The following is a 23989-nucleotide window of genomic DNA, read 5'->3' as shown; positions in this document are numbered from 1 at the left end:
GTCAGAGGCCGGAGGGAAAAAACCTGTTTGGCAGACAAGAGAGACCCTCTATCTTGTACCCCAAGGAAACCACTTCGCAACCCCAATGGTCGGAGAGGAGAGACCTCCACCGAGCCACGAATGTGCGAAGCCAGTCTCCCACCCGAGACACGGGCGGGAGCAGACCTTCAGGCGGAAGCAGGTATGTCTGCAGACTTGTTAGGCATGCGGTATCAGGTGCGCTGCTGCCCCACGGCGGGGGTTTAAGCACCTTGTAGACCTACCCCCACCGCACAGGGCGGGCGAAAAACGCTCAGAGGTAGTCAAGGAGGGTCCTTGCACATGGCGAGGTCCCTAGCCCTTCCCAGACTGTGGGAACAGCATGCGCTTACCACCCGTGGCATCCTCAATGATGCCATTCAGGGAAGTCCCAAAAGGACCGTTCACCCTTAAAGGCCATCACCAAGGCCTCCTTAGAAGACTAGTCCGCAGACCAGCTCTTCAGCCACACAAGGCGGCGCAGAACCACTGCATAGACGGAAGCCCCGGATCGTATCCATGGCCGCCTCGCAGAGAAATTTCTGACCCTGAACCAATTGTTCAGCCAGGTCCCTAGAGGACTCGGAAGCATCCCCTTCTTCCAGCTCCTGCAGCAGGAGCTTCGCCCTTTCAGTCGGGGCCTGTGCCACCAGGGCCCCGGCCAGAGCCGGCCTCCCCGCCGAACCCACCACCGCGAAAAAGGGAGCCCCTTTCACAGGCAACGTGGTGGCCCTGCTCAGTCTGGACACAGGGGGGTCCACTGGCGGAGGAGAGACCTATTTTTTAAAAAAAAGTCCCCCTCAAGGGGGTAACGGGTTGCAAAGTTTTTTGACAAACTGTTTGCGGTGCATCCCATTCCTCGTCTAACATATTGGCCAAAAAAGGAACACAAGGAAACACTTTAGCCGAGCATGGCGGTCTGCGGAACCCAAAAGTTACTGACACGGCTGGTGTCTCCGCCACATCCTCAATTTTTAGAGTCTCACGCACCGCAGAAACAAGAGCTCCAACAAATTCCTTGCCAGCAACTGACTCTGCAGCAGAGTCATCCTCACTATCCATGTGGGTTAAGCCCACAGCCTCTGACATAACAGAACCAGAAAACAGCAATTCTGCATCAGAGAGACATCCCCAGAAGCAGGCTCAGGGAGGGGGCGCTTTTTACCCCCCATCCGGACACTAGCTGCTTCAAACCCCCACTGGTCACCTCCTTGCTGCTATTGCAGAGTATGGGGGCCCCTGGTACTCACCACCCCATCCAGCTGCAGAGAGAGCTGAAAACCTGAGGTGTGCTCTGATGTGCTGGCTGTGATGTGTGTCACCTCAGGGAAGAATCACAGCATTTCACAGCACTAAAACTGTCACAAGAGACCAGAGGCTGTGCTGTGTCTGTCACCTCAGGGAAGAATCACAGCGTTTCACAGCACTAAAACTGTCACAAGAGACCAAGAGATTTCCATGATGGCCGCTGTCTGAGGTAAAAATCACCTCATATAACACAGCAGCACACAGCAGCACCCCCCAGAGTAACAACACAGTCCCCCAACAACACACGGGCCCCGGTGGTAATAAAGAAAACCCAGGAGGCCTCCCTTCACAGCCACTACCCAGTCAGGGGAAGGAGGGAGAGGAAGGGGAGAGAGGAAAGCAGGGCGGACCCTCGGTCGACCTCCCCAGGGAAAACACCAGCCAGACCACTTAACTGAGTAAGGGGCCACTACTTACCCGTCCTGCGACTACCCGGCTGGAGGTATCCCAGACAGAACCAACGTCCGTAAACGGCATGGCTGTCGGCCAGACACACTGTGACACAGCCATAGAGACCGGTCATATGTGTGCCCTAGAACCGAAGTTCCCCGGCCGCCCCTGGAGCAACGGGGCCTGTCGTGGACGTCCCAAAGCTGAGCTAAGGGCCGGCACACGCTCGATGGCCGAACATGGGGGGACTACAAGAGTCGAGGACCCAATCTGTCACCCAGTCGGCTGTTGATAGAAGAATCACTGGATTCAAAAATGCAGGAACAAAATAATAAAAGCGAGAAAAAAACTCCAGAGTACAGGACTCTAGAAGTGCCCGACTCCTCTCCTGTCGTTAGGCAGAAAAAGACTGAGGCTCCTAGAGCAGGGGGAGCCACGCCCCCTGGGAGGAGCGGCACGAAGGAAAGGTTTTAAACACTTTAAGTGCTGTTAAATTCTGCCTAAACTCTCCTGGTAGGAAGAAGCATAACCCTAATGTCAAAGAAGGCTGTGTCCGTCTATGAACGGAAGAGAAATCAAGATTTTATAATGCCAACTTGCAGCGATTTTCCTTTTTATAAAGGATTTATATTCACTTTGGTCTTTAAACCTGACATCAAAGTAAAAAAATTCCCTTAGCACCGTCCTATCCCTCCATGCATGTTTGTGCCCTCTCCTCCTCTGAAAGCATCCAAATACTCACTGTCCAACTCCTAACATAACCTTCATGTAGCTGCCGGAGGAGCACATGGGAATACTACTGTATATTTTTGAGGTTTACAGAAGGAAGGATTTTAAAGATAATTACAGATTGAAGTTACCTCCCGAATGTAGGATTCAAAGTGTTAGGAATATAGTTATCCCGATCTTCGATCACTTTCTTACTCAGAGTAATTTTGATGTAAGGATCACACTATAATGAAAAAAAAAAAAAAAAAAAAAAGATAAAAAGGGATAGTTATATCCATTATAAAAATTATCCATAAAGAGAAAATGTTAAGCGTGGGCAAAATAAAACCCCTTCTTTAGAATCAAGGAAAATGGTTGTATTTAGACAAAGAATCAGTAATTACAGTGTACATTACCCTCTGTCTACCTGCACACTGACTTTTCTATGCAGACAAACCTTGGTTGTGCAGCCTCCTGCAGGCCAATTCATCCTTCGGTATTTAAAAACACATGTATATTTATTGCATTTCCTGATATGTTGTGTTTTTCACATACATTTTGGTTTGCTTGAGGTTCAAGGAAAGAAAATTGTCTGTATGGCCTGCATTAGTTCGAGACAAAGTCTCTTGTATAAGGGGTTGCTTATTTGCAGAGGTCTTATCTTTACACCGGCTTACTAAATGTTAGGAACTGTTAATGAAAGATATGACTCTCACCAGGCCATTGCTATCCTTTGGCTGCAGATCTATTCCTCGGATAATGTAGATACGAACGGTGCACTCCTGAGGTCCGCTGTCTGGCAGCTCTCGGAATTGTCGGGGTGGGCAGGAGACACTGGGATCATCCGAGAGAGGGTATATACGTAAAGAACCCTACGAGATCAAGACTGGTTAATTATTTGTATTGTAAAACATACCGACTGTAGAACCACACAGTGAACATGAATTATAAAAACAAAAAAAGCCCTGGATGTCATCTACACCAACCAGACTCTGACTGCCATCAATTCTAGACAAATGGTCTACACCTCAGTTTATTATTTGTGTACGATAGTTATTTGTTCTCATTACATTTATATACAGCACCCTCTTACTCAGGGGTAGGCAACCATGGCACTACAGCTGTGGTGAAACTACAAATCCCATCATGCGTCTGCCTCTAGTCATGCCAGTAATTGTCAGGGTCTTGTAGTTTCAAAACAGCTGGAGGTCCGAGGTTGCCTACCCCTGCAGTCTAGCTAGTGTGCTAGGTGTAAACAGGTTTTGTTCGTGTAGGCAAATTAGTTTGGCTGAGAGCCATGCCTGGGTTGAATTAGGGTCAGGGTTAAGTGACTCAGGGAGGCTGGATGACTCAGCAAGCAGCATCTCTGGTTCCTCCCCCTGTTTTCTTGAACCTTGGAGAAACTTTCAGATGCAGTGGGTGGAAGGTAGGAGGGACTGTTTGGAACATTTACGAGGGCCCCAGCAGAAAGAGGCTGGAAGGGGGTAGGAAAAACTTTTTAAATAGCCATGAGTCATGCCAGCAGGAGCAGCCAGATGGAAAATGAAGATGGAGTGCTGAGGCCCTCACAGGGTGCCCCCTAGTCTGGGGAAGGGGGGGTGAGCTTGGACCTGGGGCTTGGGTGCTGGAAAAATCCCCCATACACATGGGAGAAGTCAGCTGGTTGGGCTGGTGAGTGACCAGCCTGGGAGGACTGTGGAGAGTTAGCCACGAAGGCTAGTGAAAGGGGCAGCTGCAAACAGTCATGGGCGTCCTTTGAAATGTTTTCGCGGGGGGGGGGGGGGAGCGCTTCGGCAGCGGCGATACACAGTCGCATTTTATCCCTTCAACCACTAGCGGTGGGGTTAAAAACACCCCCCCCGTTAAAATGTAAAAACACCCCACTGTGCCCCCTGTATCTTTCAATATCTCGTCACTACTGTGCACCCCCCTCTCCACAACTGCACCTCTGGACCCCTGTATATTACACAGCACCCCACAGCTCTGGACCCCATTACATTACACAACACCCCTTTACATTTTACAGCCATGGACGCCTGTATTTTGCACAGACACCCGCCCCCCCCCAACAATACAGGTCCCCCAACACTAAAGACCCACCACTACAGACCCCCCACAGTGCATACCCTGTACAATACAGACCCCCCCTACAGTGCAGAACCCCCATTTACAGTACACTACAGACCCCCCTCCAGACCCATAATGTACCTCGGCTCAGAAGATCAGCGTGGGACATTGCAGTCAGTGGCAGCGCCAGCACGTGCTACACGGAGGAAGGGGAGGTGGCGCTGGTGGCTTCACTCTGCTCAGCTGTGCAAGACAGATCAGAGCCGCGGTGCAGCCACGAGAGACGGGGATCGTTCGTTTGCGGGTCCTGGGTGCGCCGACGGATGCCATTCGGGTGCGGCGAGCCCCCCCCCCCAATTTGCAAAGCCATTCAAATGCTCTCTGACTGTTTGTACTGTGTTTTTACCTGCCTCTGCTTAAATCCACCCGCTGTCTCCCCTTCAGACGCGGAGGGGAGGGCGCAAGCCTGACACCCCACAGAGTGTGTGGCACCGGGGGAGGCCTGCCCCCTACTTAGTATGCCACTGAGCTGAGGGCAGGATTCACATGGGCTAGTACATAGAAATTGTGAAGAAAACTTCCTCTACCAGCTATTGTGTTACCCGTCAAATCGGAGTCTGGAATGGCGTTCCGCTGCGTTCCGGCAGAAAAAAAGCCCTGGTCTTCAACACCTTCTTGATTCCAGGGGGGGGGCAATCGTCCCCCCTTGGCCTATGGAGTGCACGCCCAAGTTGGCAGTGCCTGAAGAGTGAAAATGGGGGGGAACTAATGCGCAAATCAACCTAGCCAAGGCAATAATAAACTAAAATAACGATAGATAACATATAAAGCAGTTAATAAGCAGCAGCCACTACTAAAAATGCTCACGCATTCAGAGTAAATGAATAACAGGTTGGATGTAGTAGCGCTTGCCCAATATATAATAGAATAAATAAGGTGACAATCCAAAATAAATGAAAGTAAAAAACGTCAATCCACCACCGACTGTGGGTCTAAAAGTGTTCCACTCAAATTGATGTCCAAAGAATGACCACCCAACATTTAGAATTCAAATGTGGTAAGTCATGATGAGTGGTAAATAATAATTGGATAAAGAAAACACAATTATGCCAATGACAGCACAATGTAAATCATTAAGAACAGTGATCACAATAAAAATAGTGACATCCAAAAAAGTGCTTCAATCAAAAAAGTGCATAGTGCAACATAATGCAATACAAAATAGTCCACAAAATGATCCAAACAAGTAGCATGCATAAGTGAGCATGAACAAAAATAATTAAAAATATATATGTTGTGCCAATCAAACCAGAAAGACAAATAAATTTCTGGCAGTATAGTGTTAAAAAAAAGTGTGTCCAGTGCACAATCCGTGCAGGAAAGAATATATAAATAATGTTCTATAAAAATATTTCAATCAATAAAATTGAATGAATAGGTGACAATCTATATATAAATTATAAAGTGCAAAAAGTGCTTCAATGAATCCATTAAAGAAAACTTGAGTGGTTGATGCTGAACGTGCAATCGTGCTTGAATACAATCCTTCAGGCTCCCCACAGTGTCTGGAGAATAGTGTGTTCCAGCCCCTTACCTCTGGAGGGCTTTACATAAAGCCTCTATGTTAATACTCCCAAATACGGCGGCTTGCTGCTCCACTCCCATATACCACGGCTCATGGGTTAGAGATGACTCTCAAATGACAAAAGGGAAGCCTCCATAGCATAAAATCAAACGATTTATTAGGTAAAACAAAGTAATATACACTCACAAACAGATGAGATGTAAACAGCGTGTCTGTCTTAGTGTCTCCGCTCGCGGCCGCGAGCGGATGACGTCACCAGTAGCTCTCCACGTCCTCACGCGTGAGGACGTGGAGAGCTACTGGTGACGTCATCCGCTCGCGGCCGCAGAGCGGAGACACTAAGACAGACACGCTGTTTACATCTCATCTGTTTGTGAGTGTATATTACTTTGTTTTACCTAATAAATCGTTTGATTTTATGCTATGGAGGCTTCCCTTTTGTCATTTGAGAGTCATCTTTAACCCATGAGCCGTGGTATATGGGAGTGGAGCAGCAAGCCGCCGTATTTGGGAGTATTAACATAGAGGCTTTATGTAAAGCCCTCCAGAGGTAAGGGGCTGGAACACACTATTCTCCAGACACTGTGGGGAGCCTGAAGGATTGTATTCAAGCACGATTGCACGTTCAGCATCAACCACTCAAGTTTTCTTTAATGGATTCATTGAAGCACTTTTTGCACTTTATAATTTATATATAGATTGTCACCTATTCATTCAATTTTATTGATTGAAATATTTTTATAGAACATTATTTATATATTCTTTCCTGCACGGATTGTGCACTGGACACACTTTTTTTAACACTATACTGCCAGAAATTTATTTGTCTTTCTGGTTTGATTGGCACAACATATATATTTTTAATTATTTTTGTTCATGCTCACTTATGCATGCTACTTGTTTGGATCATTTTGTGGACTATTTTGTATTGCATTATGTTGCACTATGCACTTTTTTGATTGAAGCACTTTTTTGGATGTCACTATTTTTATTGTGATCACTGTTCTTAATGATTTACATTGTGCTGTCATTGGCATAATTGTGTTTTCTTTATCCAATTATTATTTACCACTCATCATGACTTACCACATTTGAATTCTAAATGTTGGGTGGTCATTCTTTGGACATCAATTTGAGTGGAACACTTTTAGACCCACAGTCGGTGGTGGATTGACGTTTTTTACTTTCATTTATTTTGGATTGTCACCTTATTTATTCTATTATATATTGGGCAAGCGCTACTACATCCAACCTGTTATTCAGTGCCTGAAGAGGTGGTGCTAGAATCAGTAGTCATAATCTTCAAAGCCAAGAAACATCATTTTTCTATGGCGATTAACAGCGCCCTAAACCGCCCCCGCGAACTCTTCAAGATGGTCACCCAGACCATGAATCCAGGATGTCTTGAAGTCCCCAACTCAGACACCCAAGAGTTCTGTAATGAACTATCGGATTTCTTCATCAACAAAATTGAAAGAATCCGGGAAAGCATCTTGCAAAACAATACCCCCCTCAACCCCACCGTCAATCAACCACAAAACACCCACAGAAACGCTCTACAATCAACAAAGTTCACTCTGGAACCGATCTCCATCGATACCACAAAAAACATCATTGGTGCTTTGCGGAACAGCTCATCGCCCAATGATATCATCCCCACCAAACTGCTGAAGGAATGTGCCGACATCCTGGCACCACCCATCACACAGCTTATAAACCAGTCATTTAAGGAAGGCACAGTGCCATCCCTGTTGAAAGAGGGCACAATCCAGCCCATCTTGAAAAAACCTAACCTGGATCCCAAGGACCCAACTCACCGCCGTCCCATAACAGGCCTAAATGTTCTCTCCAAGATAATGGAGAAAGTAGTGGTACAACAGCTGCAACAGCATCTAGATACCCACAATCTACTGGATCCATTACAATCAGGGACAGAAACGGCCTTACTCAAAATATGGGACGATGCCCTCGAGGCCGCAGATGAAGGAGAATCTTGTCTCCTGGTTCTGCTGGACCTAAGCGCAGCCTTTGACACGGTAAACCACAAACTGTTACTGATGCGACTAGCCAAGGTAGCAGAAGTCGCAGAAGCCGATTTACCATGGTTTTCTTCCTTTCTTGAAAACCGATCACAAACAGTTAAATTGGGTTCTTTCACGTCGGAAAAGCGCACGGTGTCATGTGGAGTCCCCCAAGGATCCCCCCTGTCACCGGTGCTTTTCAACATCTATCTTCGCCCTCTCTTTGATATTATCAGTAGCCAAGAACTACTCTATCACTCTTATGCAGACGATACGCAACTGTATTTTCGCATCTGCAACAAAAAGGATCATCATCCCAGTTTAGAGAAATGTCTTTCTTTGATAGAAAACTGGATGACAAAGAGCTATCTTAAACTCAACAGTTCAAAAACAGAACTCCTTATGTTTCACGCCAGCCGAAAGAGTCAACTGGCAACAACCTGGACACCCCCGCCCATTCTGGGCCAAATCATCACCCCTAGCTCCAAAGTCAAAAGTCTCGGGGTCATCTTCGACACCTTCATGACAATGGATGCACAAATAGGGTCAGTAGTCAGCGGAGCGCACCATCTGTTGCGCCTATTACGCAGACTTATTCCATTTATCCCCAAAGAAGACGTAGCAGTCGTGGTGGGAACAATTGTGAATTCCAGACTGGACTATGCTAACGCCCTATACCTCGGACTCCCAAAGTACCAAATCTCCCGTCTGCAAGTCGTTCAGAATACGGCCGCCAGACTGGTGACTGGGAAAAAAAAATGGGAACCAATCTCACCTTCGTTGAGAACCCTTCACTGGCTGCCAGTAAAAGACAGAATTGCATTTAAAGCACTCTGCCTGACACATAAGTGCATCCATGGGAAGGCTCCGCAATATCTTTGCGACAAGATAGAACCTCACAATTCGAATCGCGTTCTGCGATCCACCGACCAAAATCTGGTCAGGGTACCAAAAACAAAATACAAGTCCAAAGGAGAAAGAAGGTTTGCTTTTCAGGGTCCTAGACTATGGAACGCTTTACCAACCAGCATTCGGTTGGAGGAAAACCACCTGACTTTCAGAAGACAGATCAAAACTCTGCTCTTTTGATGTCATGAGACACGAACAACTAGCGCCCAGAAGCGATTCAGTTCGCATGCGCCGCGCTTTATAAGTTTTTCATTCATTCATTCATTCATTCATTCATTCATTCATAAGGACGTATGCTGGACAATTACTTTTTTGCTATACACCAAGGGGCCTCGGGTTCCTCCCTTTAACAGGCTTTTGCTGTGTCAGATTAAATGTCAGTGTGCCAGAGGATTTCTGCAAACAAGCGAGTGCTGAAGGAGGCAGAGGAGTGTATACAGATTGTATATAGGAGAAGTTGTCTCTGAAATTGTTCTCAAGTCAAGTGGGTATCTTATAATTACCAATCCCCATCCAAGTTCTAATACCTCAAGTAAACAACAAAAAGTACTGGACTGTTGTCTGACTGCGTGCCTGTGGAAATTCTGTGTGCCTGGCTGTGCAGGGTGGGGGATCCCATTATACTTGCAGCGCCTTAGGGGGTGCACTTCATATACATTTTTTAAGCCCAACAGTGCACTTTAATTTTATTATTTTCACAAAATTAGAGAAGACCACAATATCTAAAAATTGCACAATTTTCTTAGATTCTCGATTGTGGTTTTCAACTATTTTATGATGGATGGCAATAAAAAATATATTTTATACAAGTAAATATAATGGGTTACATTTAAATATTTTGTAGACTTGTATTGAGCCAGCGTGTGGAGAACTTGGTTAGACCCTTTTCACGTTTTCCTCAGTGTTTAATGGAGCCATGGACTCTGAGAAAACGTACCTGTCAAGTGTCCCAATTTCTATATAGGTATTGGAAATATAAACACTAGCTCTGAATAATATTGGTATTTATGCAGGGTGTAGTGCTTCAATAATGTGGCCATATACCTAAAAAATGTATCTTAGCCATTTATACTCCCTCCTCTGTTCCCCTACATAAACCTAATAAAAACAATAAAGTTATATGAAAGTCTGAGCTAGCTCAAGCTCTGTCCATGGTACTGGCATTGGTGTTTTTTCAATCAATTCATGCCAAGGCAAATGAGGTACACATTTTCCATTTCTCCACAGCATCAGCACCCTGAAAGCAGCATTAAATGTCTAAAACGCAACCACTGCAGCTCTGTTTTTTTAGAATTTTGTGGGTGCATTTTTTTATTTTACTTTTTAACACACACCGAAAAGGTTTAGGGTTGTTAGTATCCATATATCCAGTGTCAGGGACAAGAAGTGGGCAGAAGGGACACATGTCCTAGTCACTATGTGACTGCTAGTGCTGTTCCTCACCGACAGGAGGTACTGCAGTGTTACTCCTCTCAGAAGTTGCAACCAGCTTCTGCCAGAGAGAGGATTTTGCTTTCTCCCCTCTCCAGCCTGCAAGGGGCGGAGGAGAGCTAATCGCTGAGATTGAGAAATCCCCTCAAACTCCGGATGGCATACCCAGAACAAGGCAGCTGCTCAGGGCTGTACACATGCCATTGCTCAATGCTTTGCATCATGGCCACGGCATGTAATTGACTGCAAAGCAATGGGTCAGTGGTTTAAAACTGGCAGCGAGGAGGTGAAATATCCTAAGTGCCTATCAAACACCCTCTGCTACAGATGGCTTTTCAGAGTCTGAGGGGCAGCAATGATCGTCGCACATCTTAGCAACACCTTAGAGTAGTAGTCATAAACCCCGTCCTCAGGGCACACCAACAAGCCAGGTTTGCAAGATAACTGAAATACATCACAGGTGATATCATTTGTTGCTCAGTGATTGCAGTATTCTAGTCTGTATCTTCCCAAGGTAATACATACAACCTGGCCTGTTAGTGGGCCCTGAGGACAGGGTTGATGATCACTGCCTTAGAGCCCTTTCGGCACCCCTTCCTCCCTCAAAAGGTTCCTAGATCCCTTTATTGCTTTGTACCCCCCCCCAGAGCTCACCTCCCCTTCACGCTTTCAACGATCTAGTGGCAGTTTTTCCCCACTGATGCAGCACCATCGTTTGTTAGCAACACCACTGGCAAAGATTACTTCCACTTACACAGCAACAATTTTCTCAGTTTGCTGCAGTGTACCACAGCTGTTGGCACTATTTTAGCACATGCCACAAACATTACATTTTGCTCCACTGGGGTGAGGTGCAATGTGCCAACTTCGTCCTGGACACCGGATGACCTTGTCCTGGTACTGCATATATCCATACATCAAAATTATGTCACTATTTACCTTAAATTCCCCAACGACAGAAGCATCATCACGCTCGTCAGCCTTCCCTCTATAAAGCTTAAATGTTTCACAGAAGTCTGTAAGGCCACGGAATTCGGGAACTTCCTCCAGCTCAGTGTCATACACCTGTAAAAGTTATAATTGGGACAGTAATGAAACATATCTTCTTGTACATGATGTCAAAAAATAAGTGAATGTTCGGACTGGATACTAGAGGTCAAATACACCCATAAAAGACCTAACATATACAGATAGTGAAACCGAATGGAACAGACTAGATTATTTGTTTTAATATATTTTCCTTAATAAATTAAATAAGGATGGATTGTTAATCCACTATTAAAAAGGTACCAACATGCCCAAATTATTATATCCCCCACAACACCATAAACTAATGGGACTTTAACCACTTAAGCCCCGGACCTTTAGGCAACTAAATGCCCAGGCCAGGTTTTGCGATTCGGCACTGCGTCGCTTTAACAGACAATTGCGCGGTCGTGCAACGTGGCTCCCAAACAAAATTGGCGTCCTTTTTTCCCCACAAATAGAGCTTTCTTTTGGTGGTATTTGATCACCTCTGCGGTTTTTATTTTTTGCGCTATAAACAAAAATAGAGCGACAATTTTGAAAAAAATTCAATATTTTTTACTTTTTGCTGTAATAAATATCCCCCAAAAACATATAAAAAATGTTTTTTCCTCAGTTTAGGCCGATACGTATTCTTCTACCTATTTTTGGTAAAAAAAATCGCAATAGGCGTTTATCGATTGGTTTGCGCAAAATTTATAGTGTTTACAAAATAGGGAATCGTTTTATTGCATTTTTATTAATTTTTTTTACTACTAATGGCGTTGATCAGCGATTTTTTTCGTGACTGCGACATTATGGCGGACACTTCGAAAAATTTTTACACATTTTTGGGACCATTGTCATTTTCACAGCAAAAAATGCATTTAAATTGCATTGTTTATTGTGAAAATGACAGTTGCAGTTTGGGAGTTAACCACAGGGGGCGCTGTAGGAGTTAGGGTTCACTTAGTGTGTGTTTACAACTGTAGGGGGGTGTGGCTGTAGGACTGACGTCATCGATCGAGTCTCCCTATATAAGGGATCACTCGATCGATGCAGCACCATAGTGAAGCACGGGGAAGCCGTGTTTACATACGGCTCTCCCCGTTCTTCAGCTCCGGGGAGCGATCGCGACGGAGCGGCTATAAACGAATAGCCGCGCCGTCGTCCCGGATCGCTCCCTGCGGGAATCCGACCGCCGCATGTAGTGGGAGGGTCCCGATCGGACCCCCCACCCGCTAGAAGGCAAGGACGTACATGTACGCCCATTTGCCTGTACGTGCCATTCTGTGGGGACGTACATATACATGCGGCAGTCGGGAAGTGGTTAAAAGAGAAGTGTGGGTTTTAAAAAAAAAAACAGGATTCTTCCAGGGCCTGAAGCGGCTCTGCCATGTCAGCTGATGGTGAGCAATAGCCTACTTTCAGCAGACTCTGGGTCACAGGAAATCAAAAGTAAGCCTTTGGCCGATGGGGGGGGGGGGGGGGAGTGGCCAAAAAATAAATAAAGCTCTGGTTGGTACATTAGCGGCACTGACTTAAACTACTTAATGATTTAAAGTTGCCACCTATTGTTACATCACTTTAAAAAAAAAATACATATAAAACATGCCAGTCTGTTAACAGTTAATTTAGACCTCCATTTTGTGTCACCCGTCCAACATAGAAAAGCTTTATCTCATATTAACTGAAGCATTGCCTAGTACCATATAGGTATATTCTTAAATCAACAAGAGAGGATGATGATGATCATAGTTGCCAAGAGAGGTTCAGTTACCGTTTTGTGGAGGTATTGGTTATACATGTCCAACACAAGGTTTGGGAATTTTGTTTTATGTGGCAGGTATCAGAACAGAAAATGAAAGAAAATAGCCCCAAAGGGGACACAAATGGCATTTAAACAATGACAGTGGCTCAAGCCTTTCCTGCTCTATCAAACTAAAAAAAAAATTTTGACTGCAATTAATCTGTAATATAGAGCATTATACCACCAGTCTAAAACCCCTAGGTATGTACCTTTAAGGTGTCATAGCCTTTCTGCAAATACTGGCCACATTTCTCATGTTCTCCAACTGATGAGTAATATTTGCTCCACCAGTCCACAATTTCTTCCACCTGTAAAGAAAATAATGATCAGTGATTAGATTACATGGACCCGTCACTCTCAATACACATTGGCCATTTTCATTCCCTCAACTGTTAGCATTAGTAAATAGATCAGAAAGTATAGCATATTTCATACATTCCAGGAGTCTTCGGGAGGGGAGAAGGTTTCTCAGCTAAGCACACCCTCCTTGCATGCTTGATCAAAGGCCAGATGGACTCTAGGAAGTAATTGCTACGTGAATCAACTGCCCTTATTCTAGATGGCCAAAGCCAGAAATTCTATTTTTTTGTGGTGCTCTGATTTAGTGTAGCTCTTCTTTAATGAGGAGTTGATAAACTTTAGTCTGGCAGAAATTCCTGCCAACACTGAAATAGCAGGTAAAGATGGATAAACTGCAAGCTGCAACAGTCGGCCTTGCAGGACTATTTTATGGCTTTCAGAAACATTGCTGCCAACAGTAAGGCCCCATACACACCATAGAATCCATCCGCAGATAAATCCCAGCAAATGGGTTTCAGCGGATAGATCCTATGGTGTGTACACGCCAGCGGATCTTTATCCGCGGATAAATCTCCCCTGGGATGGATTTCCAGCAGATGAATATTTGCTGACATGCTCAACAAATCCATCTGCTGAAGTCCATCCCAACGGATGGATACGCTGGTCTGTACAGACTCACCGAATCCATCCGTCCGAAGGGATCCCCCGCATGCGTCGCAATGATTCAACGCATGCGTGGAATTCCTTATATGACAGCGTCGCGCCCGTCGCCGCGTCATAATCGCGGCGACGGCGCGACACGTCATCGCCAGAGGATTTCGGCACGGATTTCAATGCGATGGTGAGTACACTCCATCGCATTAAAATCTGCTGAAATCCTCGAGAGGATTTATCCGCGGAAACGGTCCGCTGGACCGTATCCGCGGATAAATCCTCCCGTGTGTATGGGGCCTGACAGAAATTTGCCAAGTTTCAGCAGGTAGATTTGGATAATTTGTTGCTGGAAACATTCCTGGTATTATAAACTAGCCAATTAAAAAAAAAATACCCCACTTATTCACAGTGTTGGATTCACTGTATATTATCTATTTAGTGGGGGAGCAGGCTAAAACGGAAGTTGTAGGTGGAGAAAATTGACTTTTTAGGCACCAATTATGAAAAATAGAAAGTCATTTTATTCACAACTTTAAATACAAAATTCATAAAAACAAAAACAAACAATGGTATATAAAAATGCATATAGGCTACAGTAACTAAAAACACTTTGAAAATTGGTAATGGAGTCCGCAGATGGGGGCACTACCCCCATCTGCGGACTCCATCACCCGGAGGATCCTTGCTCCATCATAAGCGCTGACGGATTTTAATTTTCACAAACCAGGTTGTCCATTATACAATCTGATTAAACTCATCCTATGGATTAGTGTATAGATTCGTGGATCTACATATAAAATTGATGCCGTTACTTTCCACATCACCCGGGATTTCTGGGCAGATGAAAACATATTACTGAAAAGCTCAACAATTAAACTTATTTGAAGGCTCCAGTCTTATACTCTAACTGAAATCACATTGGCTCCTGAAGAAGTGATTCTCGCGAAACATGTAGTGCTCAAAATGTTGTTATCTTGCAATAGTTGAACTTCTTGACCAAATTTTTTATGTGTTTTTAGCTGTTACTGTAGCCTATATGCAGTTTTTATATACCATTTTTTTTTCTTTTTATGAATTTTGTTGTGAATAAAATGACTTTCTATTTTTTAGAATTGGTGCCTAAAAAGTACATTTTCTCCACCTACAACACTTTTTGAAAAATTAACGCTTAGGCACTGCACTAATACGGGCACCCACAGATCCATCCTGTGTTGGGGTCCTGTTAACTTTTTGATTCATAATATTGAAGTTGAACTGGTATATGTATACTTCCAAAAACAGAAAGACAGACAAAAGTAACTACCAGTAGTCATTTATGCTCCAGATTACTGATACTAGTTTTTTTTTTCTAATTATCATAGAATATAAATTAGCAAACTATCTGAGGCTGCCTATTTTAGATTCCCAAGACCACCAAAACAAAAACAGCAAATGGGAAGAGACAATTGCTGCATATCATCGTTCTTCCTGGGTTACTTTTCCCTGGAAACAATGAATAAATTACGATCTTGAATATTTACCGCTGACTAAAAACTGCCAACAGATAAGACTTCGCTACTCCGGTTACTTCCTAATCCTCAGTTGTCATTAAACATGCCTGAAAATGTGTCCTACACAGGATTGTTTATCCCAAATCTGAACAAGAACTAAGGAAATAATCAGACCCAAAAGTCATGCCAGTCTGCCATATGAAATTCATGAAACCTAAACAAACAAGTCAGATTCAGTTTCTGCTCCATGAATTTAAATCGGCCAAATACTAGACATGACAACTCGGGGGGGGGGGGGGGGATTCTAACCCAGTTTCTGACTGACTGTCGCTCATTCTTCTGGGACACTAAACACATTCAGGAATTTATTTCCTTAAATGTACATTGTAAGTGCATGCTATTCAAATGAATATGGAGACTCCAAGCAGAATTTGATGCAAATTTAGTGTAGTATTCTGAAAGGACCACCTTCCCCAATGAGAGAATTAACAAGGCTGCAGCTACTGGTCTCCATCAGCTTGTTGCCTGGCTGTCCTAACTGGGCAGATTTAATTGCCCAGAGCCCGGCTTAAGGTGCATTTTTTACTGTACAACTTATCCAAAAGTTTTATGTACATTTTACCATAAATACTACTGGTGATTGTTGCACAAGGTTGTACTTTGATTAAACTGGAACCCCAGTCAAGTGGCTAAAACACAGAGATAACATATGTAAGTTAGATGTTTTTCTGATCACCCCCCCCCCCCCCCCCAATTATATTCTGCCACTCTTAGGATTCATGAATTTAAACCACACTACTGTATACACTCAGAGGCCAATAATTTCTGTTTAGGGACTTCATCTTGGGTCATTTTACTCCCTCCAGCTGTCAAGTTAGGCTATAAATGATCATCACTACGCTAGGCGTTTCCCATGCTCTAACAGCTCCCCAACACCTGAAATATCGCGATGTTCTTGCAATGCAACATAAGCACACATTTTCTCAACTGCAGAAGAGAGTTCTGCACAAAGTTGAACATATCTTCTTGCATGTACCACCTCTTTGGAACCCTTGTATGAAAAAGGGTCTTTCGCGCTACTAATGAGTGAATGAAAGTGACTGGAAGCTGTGAGCCAATTGGCTGCAAAATCTTTTTTCCCCCTGCTGTAGCAAATTGGATCATGCTCTGCTGTTTTTTTTGCCTTCCTTTGGACCAACTGTGGGTATGGAGTTGGGTGTATGGGATTGTACTGTGTTTTTTGTTTTGTTTGGATGGTCTTTTTTCAACCTGACTAACTATAACTATGTAACCTTACACATACATAATATAAATCTTAAAATGATCTTGTGCTAAGGAAATAATATGCAAACAGCTATATATAATAATATACATATAAATATAAAGTGCTTAAAAAAGGAAAAACCTTGCTGAGAGGGATGAATCCAGCAAAGGCTCAAATGAAGTGCAATAATGTGCAATATGACACCAACTGTGTCGCAGAAAAGCAATAAGAATCAAACTAGAAAATGAAATAAAGCCAACAAAAATAAGTCTAGTGCAAATGTGCAAAATGCAATAAACATGTGCAAGTGTGCAAAATAGTTCAATATTGCAATGAGAATTGATGGGTGGATACATTCTAGAGAAGTCCCATACAATGGACAAAAATTAGGGAATCCAATCCTCAGATACTTCAAAAAGTCTATGGAGTAATGTTTTGCCAATCCGTAGTGTGTTCTCAATTGACATGTGCACAGAAAAAAAATCGTTTTTTTTTTGTTCTGTTTCGTATCGTTCCGTAGGTTCGTTTCCGTTCGTTTTTCGTAAGACGCCCATTTTCCTGTTCGTTCCCGTTCGTTTTTCGTACGACGAGATTTTTTCGTATTCCGATCGTTTCGTATTTTCGTTACTGTTTTATTATCGTACACGCGGGATGGTTCGTTATTCTGTTTAATTCATGTTCGTTACTTGTTAGACAATAATTTTCGTGAATTTTCGTCACTGATTTGGATTCTGTGTTTTGGATTCCTTTTTCTGTTCGTGTTTTCGGTCGTGTGTTCGTGTGACATCTATAACAATTTGTTGTGGATGTCATGTGGGCATGTGACTGAAGATACGAACAGAAAAAGGATTTTTGTCATTTTGTACTTTCGTAAATATATCGCGGGATTCGCGGCACTTTCAACACGCGGCTCATCCATATTAACTATTGTTAAGCCCCATACACTTGGTCGGACTTTAACAACAAGCATAAAAACTATCGTTTTCCGTTCGTTCTCAGAAAATTTGTTCGTTTTTAAACTCCATCAGAAAACCATTTTTGGGTTCAAAAGTCTGGCCAACTGATCTCCCTTCAGATGAAAATCCACAGAAAAGTTTATTTGGCTTTACTGTACTACTCAGCACAAAAGAGAAGCTGCTTCACTAACTACACTCACTGCCCATTCAAAAAAACGAAAATGACATCTGTGGCAAGGGATTTGCATTCTGTGTTTTGGGTCCTTTTTCTTTTGGTGTTTTCGGTCGTGTGTTCGTGTGACATCTGTGGCAAAAGATTTGCATTCTGTTGAATCCAAAATACGAACAGAAAAAAGGAATTCAAAATACAGGGTGCGGGTCTTTTGTTGTGGATGTCGTGTGAGCATGCGACTGGGGATGCGGACAGGGAAAGGATTCAAACAAAATGCAGAGTGCGGGTCTTTTGTTGTGGATGTCATATGAGCATATGACTGAGGGTGCGAACAGAGAAGGGATTCAAACAAGATACAGAGTGCAAATCTTTTGTTGTGGATGTCGTGTGAACATACGGCTGAGGATACGAGCAGAGAGGGGATTCAAACAGGATACAGAATGCAAATCTTTTGTTATAGATGTAATTTTCGTTCTTTTGCCGTTTCGTCGTATTTTCGTCGGTTTGTTCGTTCGTATTTGCGGTTGTTCGTTATGCGGCTCATTCTTAATCCCGTCGTTTTCGTATTTTGGTGCTTTAATTTTTTCGTATGTACACATTATTCTGCGGGTACAAAAATTAACATTTTCGTACGAAAATAACGGGAATGCACATATCTAGTTCTCAATTGGATTATTGAACCATAGTGAAAATCCTACACCGGTCTCCCAGAACTCTCAGCTCTGAGATATAAAATCAAGCACATCGGTTATCCCCACTCTCCTCTGCTATATACCACTGGTGTTCCTGTTGTGTGATGTCCTCTATTCTCTCACCACTATCCCTCTACTGGTCACCCGCCTAAAGGGAAAGATGAGGGGGGGGCAAGAAACTCCAGCCAGTACCCAAGTAGCAAGCAAGGAGGAGATAGGCTTCCAATGGTGTAGTATTTACAGTAAACTTTTAATCCATAAAAAGTGAACAAAAATTGAATATAAAATATATAGCTAGCGGTATAAGTATAACACAGCGTGTACAGCGCCGTCTTAGTAGTCCTTCCGCTCCTCCCGGTCTGCGGTAGCTTTTCTCTCTCCCAGCTTTTTCACTCATTTGCACTAGACTTATCTTTGTAGGCTTGATTTCATTTTCTAGTTTGATTCTTAGGCTGCATTCACACCTAGGCGTATATACACCTGAAGCGCGACGCTCGTGCCGCTGGAGGGGCGAATTTGCATTGATGTCTATGAGATGGTTCACATCTAACGCCGAAAAGCTGTACGCCTGCCGCCTGAAAACAAGTCCCGGACCCTTTTTTTCAGGCGGCTTTCGGCGTTCGGCATAGACATCAATGCAAATGATTTGTAAACAAAAAAAAAAAGTTAACAAACCGCGGCAAAATATGCCGTGTACGCCGCGTTACATTGTGAATGCAGCCTTATTGCTTTTCTGCGACACAGTTGGTGTCATATTGCACATTATTGCACTTCATTTGAGCCTTTGCTGGATTCTTCCCTCTCAGCAAGGTTTTTTTCCTTTTTAAAGCACTTTATATTTATATATATTTATTATATATTGCTGTTTGCACGTTTGGATCTTTAGAACACTTAGCATGTGACAGGGTCCCTTAGACAAGTTCATTATTACTTTTTTACCATCATGACTTCCTCTCCCTGTTTTGTCTCTTCTCCCATTAAGTATGACATCCCTCTGGGTCTTCTCATTTCCAGCACAATTCTCTGATAGAAGGGCCTCCTGGTCAGCAAGGGACTTTTTGTTTTGTTTTTCAGGATAAACAGGACAGCACACACTTTTCCACTAACCCACTTCTGTTTTAAACGCTGTTCTGTGACTGAATTAGTCCCAACATTTATTTTATTAGCAGTGGAAGAAGACCACCATAACCACTTCGAAAAATAAGACATTGCAGGGAAATTGCAAGGTCTTATGAATATCATCCATGTCCATGCAGAAGATAGCGGCTTCTCTGGCACAAGGTTTATTTATGTATTTATAGGAATCATTTTAGAATATAGACTATTTTTAAATCTTAATTCTCAATAGTAAATGTATCTTCCCTAAAATTTCCTGGCAGCCTTCGAGTTCACTGGACTGCAAATGTAGTGCACCATTTGGTTTGCCATAAATAATGGTGTATAGTGTAGAAGCTTTGAGAAAACCAAGAAACCAGCTCATGTATACATTGTACATAGCAACTGGGGAGGTCACAGCTTGAGTTATCCATATATTCTACATGAGCAAAAAACAAAAGGACTCTGTCATGACAAAGCTGGCGTGTTAATGTCAAGCTTATTTTCTATCTCTTGAAAAGTCAAGGATAATATAAGTCTCCTGAAATTAAACCACAACCTTGTATATCAAGAGTACATTCTATTCTCTATTTAAAAAATAATTTTGGTTATTTGCCAACTCTTATTTGCACCACAAAAGTCCAATAGCAGTATGTTACCAACAAGGACAGGAACATAATAAAACTGCAAACTGAATGCACAGCTAAAATGCATGCATGTTTAAAGTTATACCTGTAAAAGGATTTGTAATATTATACAGACTAACACATTTCTCACGCTGCGCAGCCAGACAGGTGACACAAGTAGTTTGTGATTAAGCATTCATCTTTCTGGTTCACCATTTCAGTTTCCTGGGTCATCTTTTTGCCTCCCACTGGACAGGGAATCAGCATCGCCCCAAATGTCCAGTGAGCCGACTAAGGAATTGGTAATGCTAAACTACAAAGCAGCAGAGGGATTTTAGAGATTATTTTTGGTAAACACCATTTTAAAACCGGGCTCGACAAATTTCCTTTGAATCTAGGAGCCAGCTAAAAAAAAAAAGTAGGAGACAGTCAGTTTTTTTTTTTAACATAAAATGAAAGATTTGATGGTGGGGGGGGGGGGAGAGTGGTTGTGTTGCACCTTACCGGCGTATGTGGAAGCAAGTAAGCCCTGCTGTTTGCAGTACAAATAAAAACTACCTGGTGAGATAAATTGTGCATCCCTGCAGGGAATGGGCTGACAAAAGCTCAGGAGCCAGGATGCCATTTCTAGTCACCATGGCAACCTGTGGCTTAACTTTTTTACATAGAAAACATTGCCATATCGAAGCTTACCGTTCTGTCCTTTAGTATTGGTGGGGATTGCTACATTCAAGTCAGGTGGCACATACACTTGTATAGCAACCGTTTGCAGGCAGTGTACACATGGGGACCAGTTAGTGAAACACCCATCCCTGGTCAAAGAGTAAGAAAGGCCCTAGACCAAAATAAATTTGCACCCCCCCCCCCCCCCCATATCAACACAGACAGTGCCGACAGGGGAATCCCTCCTGCTGAGCCATTATCTTCTCCCTTTGGAAGCCTTTTCCGCCGGGAGAAGACAGCAATTATTGCCAGCGGCTATAGCAGCCACTAGTCGTAATCACAAAGAAAATCCGTCAGGCTGGTTGTACCCAACTTTGTACATTCAGCCTGCCCATACACGGTTTGAATCTTGCCCATTTCCTGCTGAACAGGCTAAGATTCAAACGGTCTATGGCTGGCTTAACCCATAAGTAAGCCCCTTGATAGTGTTGTATAGGGAAGATATTAAAATAACACCTAAGTATATAAAAATAAAAGAGGGTGCACTGGCCAAGTGCATTATCCAAACTGATTTATTAAAAGATATGAATAAAATCATAAAGAGGTCTACTCATAAACATAAGTTAATAACACACTAGTCAGGCCACAAATGTGGCTCTCTCTCATCAATTGGTGGAATCACTGAACCTGGGAGTGGGGGGGGTCCTGGATGAAACCCCCTCAGGCTGATGCGTTTCGAAAACCTTCAGAGCCTAGCTTGAAATGGCTTAATTCCCAGTACTTATACCCTACAGACACACCCACGATGTGACAGCCATGGCCTCTCCCTCCTCCCACTTTAAGTGCTTTCACCCATTAGGCAATCGAGAGATGAGAGAACTAGATTTGCAAGTTTAAATCAGAAATAGTTTTGCCATTAGATTATAGCATCCACTACTTTAGGGCAGCTTAATAGTGATAATAAAAAATAATACTAATTACCTGTTGCATACACACACATACAGTATGTGTGGCGGTAAACTGTCGAAGACCGCTTTCAGTCTCTGCTAACTAATGGTAGCCGGCAGGACGTGCTTATTTGGCCATTGTGACAGCCAATCACATGGGTCACATAATGTCCGATCCTTCCCACCCCCTGTTGTACAGACCCTATAAAAAGGGACTGGATAGAGAAGGGAGGAATTCCCTGGTGCCGCACATCCACATGTATGATTAGTGATAGAATGACGACCTCAGCAAAATGCAACAAGTACACAATCATAAAGCATTCTAGTAAATGTTGGTAGAAAACATGCTCTAAAATCCTTGCATAGCAGGTGCCCAAGCTGTGCTAATGATAACCAGAGACCCCTGATTAGTGCACCCTATACACAGCTTATATGCATGCACTGCAGTCAGAAAGGTACATTTTCGCTCTGTTCCTGGCATTCACTTAAAGTGGAAGTCAAGACAAAATGTAACCAAACGCTAAACCTGCTCTCTGAAACATTTTAAACCTAATCTATCTAACCCCATTAAGCAAAAATAGCTAGCTATACTTGCCTATTCTGCAGCCGGTCCAGTCTCCACATCAGCTGTCAACTGCGGCTTTAGTGTGGAGGCATGTGCAAGAGAGGCAGCCGACAATTGAAGCCCCATAGTAAGTCTATGGGTGATGTTACTTCCAAGCCATTTCACAGCCGTTGTTGTCCTCTCCTGCACAGAGCTTCCACTGCTGGAAACCGGTCCAGATAGGCCGCAGAATAGGCAAGTACATCGATTTTAGCTTTACAGGGTTAGATAGATTAGGTTTAGAATGTTAACTCTCTATACCTGCTCTCTGCCACATTCTAAACCTAATCTATCTAACCCTGTAAAGCTAAAATCGATGTACTTGCCTATTCTGCAGCCTATCTGGACCGGTTTCCAGGCAAAAACTAACAGCTGCAAACTGGAATATAACCAGTGAAACTTTCAACTTGTTTCTCCATTTCTTACCATCATAAGTGTCAAAAGTGAGAACTATGGGCAAAACATTTTTTTGGTTCAATATTCAGGTCAGAAACTTATTGCATGAACTGTAACATATTATTTTAAACAGTTATTTTTTAATGCAACATACAGTGAAACAAGAGGTTGGGGTTAATTTACTGAAAGCAGTCTTTTTTTTATTTTATTTGCAAGGGAGTTTTACATTACTTTGCAAAAAATATGCAAAAAGGGAAAAAACCTGTATATTTATTTTCCCAGGATTGGATGATGGAAGACAGCAGAGCTTCACCTCATTCACTCAGCCAAGGAAAAGTCCTGTTGCAAATGGAACAGCCTCTGGAACTCACTACCTCAACCTGTCCGGCTATCCCCTACTCTTGCTACCTTCAGGCGATCCCTGAAAACTCACCTCTTCAGGGAAGCCTATCACGTCTCCAACTAATCTTTTACCATTTCCATCAGCTCATTCCCCACAGTTGCAACCTTTTGTACCACCTGCCCCACCCTATTAGATTGTAAGCTCTTCTGAGCAGGGCCCTCTTAATCCTCTTGTATTTTATTGTATTTTAACTGTTTTGTCTCCCTTTTATATTGTAAAGTGCTGCATAAACTGTTGGCGCTATATAAATCCTGTATAAATCCTGTATAATAATTAAATGAACCCATATGACTTAATTTATTTAGGCAAAAGCATCCATATCTATGATTTTTTTTTTTTTTACATATATCATACAGAAGGTGGCATGTTCGGGGTATATACCATTCTGAGCCATGTTTGAAATCAGCTGTGACAATATGGACTATAGGTTGAGTCAGGCCTCGACAAGTGGGGTATTGGCTGGGAAGGTGGACAT

General features: G+C 43.2%; 1 protein-coding gene across 2 annotated transcripts in view; it reads right to left on the bottom strand.

The window, feature by feature from the left end:
• Nucleotides 1-23989, bottom strand: part of MYOF (myoferlin) — a 517119-nt gene that overhangs the window by 55994 nt on the left and 437136 nt on the right. For both annotated transcript variants that reach the window (XM_040361780.1, XM_040361785.1), the window contains 4 exons: nucleotides 13462-13560; nucleotides 11377-11502; nucleotides 3141-3296; nucleotides 2577-2668 (listed from right to left, as the gene is read on the bottom strand). In XM_040361780.1, the coding sequence (XP_040217714.1) occupies nucleotides 2577-2668; nucleotides 3141-3296; nucleotides 11377-11502; nucleotides 13462-13560 (473 nt within the window). The remainder of the gene's footprint in view (nucleotides 1-2576; nucleotides 2669-3140; nucleotides 3297-11376; nucleotides 11503-13461; nucleotides 13561-23989) is intronic.

Source organism: Rana temporaria, chromosome 8, assembly GCF_905171775.1.
Source record: "Rana temporaria chromosome 8, aRanTem1.1, whole genome shotgun sequence".
Lineage (NCBI taxonomy): Eukaryota > Metazoa > Chordata > Amphibia > Anura > Ranidae > Rana > Rana temporaria.
The sequence above is the reverse complement of the archived record's forward strand: the minus strand, read 5'-3'. Positions and strand labels throughout refer to the sequence as shown.